This window comes from Dendronephthya gigantea, unplaced genomic scaffold (assembly GCF_004324835.1).
Source record: "Dendronephthya gigantea isolate DGI-Jeju-01 unplaced genomic scaffold, DenGig_1.0 000057F, whole genome shotgun sequence".
Lineage (NCBI taxonomy): Eukaryota > Metazoa > Cnidaria > Anthozoa > Malacalcyonacea > Nephtheidae > Dendronephthya > Dendronephthya gigantea.
The window spans coordinates 1,212,319-1,216,900 of NW_021163067.1; the positions used below are offsets into that span (position 1 = coordinate 1,212,319).

The following is a 4,582-nucleotide window of genomic DNA, read 5'->3' on the forward strand; positions in this document are numbered from 1 at the left end:
ATTTTGAGAAAGCAAAGGTGATTGACAAAGGAGTGCGACATAACGAGGGTTGGTATGAAACAGGATTACCTTGGTTGCGGTAACCACCCAGCATTACCGAACAATAAGAACAGTAGTCTATGGAGGTTGCAAAGTATAACTCGGAAACTCGAAAGCAGAAATCAAATGGCTCAGTACAAAGAAATCATTGACGAGCAGCAAGATGCCGGTGTTGTTGAGACAGCAGCACACCAAGCAGTTGGAAACTGAGTTTTATATACCCCATAAACCGGTGGTACGACAGTGTGCGGAGTCGACAAAAATGAGAGTAGTATGTGATGCATTTTGATCAGGGGTCGTTTTTACCCAGTTGCTCTTAGTGGGGACCTGCAAAAGGCATTTTTACAAGTTTGAATCAAGGCTGACGACCGTGATGCATTGCGCTTCCACTGGCAGGAGAGTTCTCATTCAGAAGTAGAGCCCTTATGCTTTACGAGGCTCTATTTGGTTTAACAGCATCACCCTTTCTACTTGGGGGAGTGATTGACTCCCATCTATCGACCTGGGCAGAAAGAGAACCAGAGACGGTGCTAAATTTGAAGCGAGAGGTATATGTAGATATATATGTAGTTATATATATCTAATATCAGAATCGACTACTGTAAAGAAAGCATTAGAAATTAAAGCGAAACTGTCAGAGATCTTTGAAGATTCCTGTTTCCATTTACACAAATGGCACTCTAATACCCCAGAACTCGAGTTGGACCCAGCTCCAGCAACGGAAACCACCTACGCAAAAGAAAACTTAAGGAAGCCAGATGGGGGAAGTCTCTAGCCTGCTCGGATTGAAATGGAACAATCTGATACTTAAGCTGTTACCTTTTTGCAAGAAGAAACGGTACTGTCAAAGCATGGAGTGTTGACGAAGCTAACAAAGATTTATGACCCCCTCGACATCGTTTCGCCAGCAACACCTATCTTGTAAACTCATGTACCGTGCAGTATGTGACCTAAAGAGACCTTGGGATGATCTAATTCCAAGCCCGCTACACGAACGGTGGATCAGTTGGGAGAATGGGCTACCTGTGGATTTCGAGTTCCCTAGATCATTGGCTTTTCACTGAGAGTCCATTTGCAGTATTGATCTCCACTCGTTTGGGGATGCTAGTGCTGGTGGTCTAGCTGCATGTGTGTATGCTGTATTGCGTCAACCATCTGGTACAAATCAAGGGTTAGTTGCAGGGAGATCTTGGTTGCCCAAGCAGCAGACGACAATTCTAAGACTCAAGTTGTTAGTTGCTCACATGGCAGTAAATCTTATTGAAAACGTGAAAGAGGCCATAACTGGATTCCCGGTTAAAACTCATTCCCGTACGGTCTATATTAATTTCGGATGTTAGAGTCCGAAGTTTTCAAAGGTAAATATCTCTGCGAGTATTTGCAGTAAAGAGACCAAAATACCACCAAAATGTTACGCTTTAAAAATACTATATATTCATAAAGCTTTATTATTGTTTTGCCGCATTTAGACGATTTGTTTACCTTGAAACGAGTTACAAAGTCAAATTTATGCAAATGACGAATTACAATTTTTGCTGCTGCGTCAACAATGTTCAACTGCTAATATCTTCGCTTCTATTCAATGCAAAAGCAAGCAATATACACTAAAAGAATTGCCATCTTTTATTCTGTCCACGGATTGAATCTTGTGGAATTATGAAAAAAATCTATACTTCAAATGGCGATTCTTGTGGCCGGAACGTGTTCCCCCGAGTTCGGATGCGAGAAGTATTTGTGTTACCGGGAAAAGGACTGCTGAAATCACTTCCGGAGCATTCTGTTACACTGGTTACGGATTTTCATTGGCTTAGATAGAAAAACAAGCCTTTTATGACAAATTTCCTGAGTTTGAAAATTTTGCGCATGAGTGCTGTATTCATTTTCTGTTGTATTGTCACACTGCGAAGATGGCTTCTACGAGTGCTGCCAATGTCGATGTTGTTTTTGACTCTCTTATGGAAGCTGATGACTCCAGTGACAACGGAATGTCCTCGGACGAAGAAGAATATTTGAATCTGGTAATGGAAGTTGTTTCTGGGGCCTCAAGGTAAATAGTTTTTATGATTCTTTGACTTTCCTTCGCGATGTTTGCTGTCGCCATGGCAGCGCATTCATCATTTCCATAGTTGCGCCACCAGAAAGCCCTTATATTGCGTATTTTATTTCATGAAATAATATTCTTACATCGAAATAAACAAGTATAAACAGTATTTATTATAAAATTAGTGAAAAGTTAGAGATTTCAGACGTGAAAAATCCTGCATATCAGTCAAAGAAAAATCAGTTCTGCGCGCATGTGTTTGTGTACGAACTATTTGTAGACAAGCATTCAAAGCTGTTATTATATTATTTTTTGAGTGTATTTTGATTATTATTTCAAGCGGCATCACAGCAATTATGTATATCTAATGAATGAATCTTCTCCCTTTTAGTGATGAAGATATTGACCCAGCTGCTGCTGTATTGGATAATCAGGGAAGTGTTAGTTCTGATGATTCTTGGGAGCCACAATCCCCTGTTAGAAAAAGGTCCAAGGGTAGAGGGAAGGGTAGAGGAAGGGGAAGAGGACCTGTCTCAAACCACAATAGGTCCTATAGTGCATGAGGGATTTGATGATCCTGACAGTAGGAATGTTCTGCCAGCTTTTGCCCCTCACCGACCTGTCGGGATCCAACTCGAGCAAGCTTTCACCAGAGGCATGCACCGTGAGATTGAGTTCTTTCGACTCTTTTTCACAAGGGAAATGCTTCAGGAGGTAGTTACCCATACCAATTCTTATGCCCACATCAAGACTGCCCAAAAACCATCCTCATATACCAATAAAGAAGGGGTTTGGACGCCCACCAACCTTGAGGAGATCGAGAGGTTGATAGCCTTTTTAGTGTATGCAGGATTGGTAAAGGTTGACGGTGACATTGAAAACTACTGGAGTATAAAGACCTTATATCATGGTCTGTGGGCAAGAGAAATCATTTCTCGACTGAGGTATAAGTCCCTGATGGCTTTTCTGCATGTGGTGGACCCTGTCACCGAAGACCCCAGCAATAAACTGCGTAAGGTAGAGTCTTTTGTTCAGTCTTTTAGAGAGAGATGTGAACAACTGTACCAGCCTTCTCAGAATATTGCTGTTGACGAACGCATGGTCAAGTCAAGGAATAGGTCGGGGATTAGGCAGTTCATGAAGGATAAGCCAACTAAGTGGGGGATTAAATTGTGGGTTGCCGCGGACAGTTCTAACGGTTATACTTGTAACTTCGAAATTTATACAGGGAAGAAGGCCACAGGCTCTTCTGAGCATGGATTGGGTTATGATGTGGTGATCCGTCTTTTAGATAAGTATTTTGATCAGGGTTACCATGTTTATTTTGATAACTTTTACACTTCCCACCAATTAGTTAGGAACTTATTCTTGCATGGTACTCCTTCCACGGGCACAGTCAGAATAAATAGGGTAGGATTCCCACAGTGTCTAAAAGACGTAAAAGCCTGAGCCAAGACCCAGAAGCGTGGAGGGGTACGGTGGGTTAGGGAGTCAGAAGTGTTGACACTGCAATGGGTTGATAACAAGCCTGTTTCAGTGTTGACTACTATTGACTCAGCCAATGACCATGTGGTAGCTAAGAGAAGGGCAATGGTGGACAAGAGATTTGCTAAAATAGATGTCCCCCAGCCTAAGGCCATACATAGGTGCAACCAGTACATGAATGCCGTAGACAGATCTGATCAGCTTCTTGCATGCCACAATATTCGTAGGAAATGTTATAGGTGGTGGAAAGTTTTATTTATCATCTGGTAGATATGGCAATTGTTAATAGTTTTATACTTTTCCAGAGGAAAAGGGCAGAGCATGGGGATATTGAGGAGTTACAGCGTAAGCAAGGCTATACTATTATTGATTTTAGACAGGCTATTGTAAGGCAACTTTGTAAATTAGCAGACTATGATACCTCCTGTATATTCCAGTGCTAAAATGCACTGTGAAGGCAACTGATTTTATAACAGACCATTTGCCTGGGGTTGAGTCTGATGTTAGAAAGTATTGTTTTGTTTGTTATAAGGAGGGGCGGGGGCAGAAACGTGTAACTACCTATTGTACTGCTCCACAGTGCAAAAATAGGTACTTACACATTTCTCCTGAATTAGATTGTTTTCGTAGATGGCATAGTAAAGATTTCAATAGGTATAGATAATTTTTACTTTTCTGCATGTACTTTTCGATGTAAAGATTTGAAAATAAAATGAAATGAAAATGAAAAAAAAAATTTAAAAAAAATAAAGTAAAAAATATCTTATAGTAAGTAGGAGATGAGTTGTTTTGTAATTTGTGTTTGTTGAATAATATATACCGGGTGGCGCAAAAAAATGTTCCTCCTCTTTGACTTAATTTAATTTAAAAACTAAAAAAGATATCATTTTCAAGTAACGTCTATTGAGTAGAGTGGTGTTTAACTTAAATTTTGATGTAAGTCTTGTACATTTCTATACAATATTAGCCAAGATATAGGCGTTTAAACTCAAGGTAGCGTTTCTGGGAGAAGCAAAA

The 4,582-nt window shown here is 40.4% G+C and overlaps 1 protein-coding gene across 1 annotated transcript; it reads left to right on the forward strand.

Annotated features, from left to right (window-relative positions):
* The first annotated feature begins 1,946 nt into the window (after positions 1-1,946).
* Positions 1,947-3,529, forward strand: LOC114529565 (piggyBac transposable element-derived protein 4-like). The gene is made up of 3 exons (XM_028551377.1): positions 1,947-2,086; positions 2,472-2,575; positions 2,628-3,529. The coding sequence occupies exons 1-3, from the start codon at positions 1,947-1,949 to the stop codon at positions 3,527-3,529; spliced, it is 1,146 nt and encodes a 381-aa protein (XP_028407178.1).
* Positions 3,530-4,582: the final 1,053 nt, after the last annotated feature.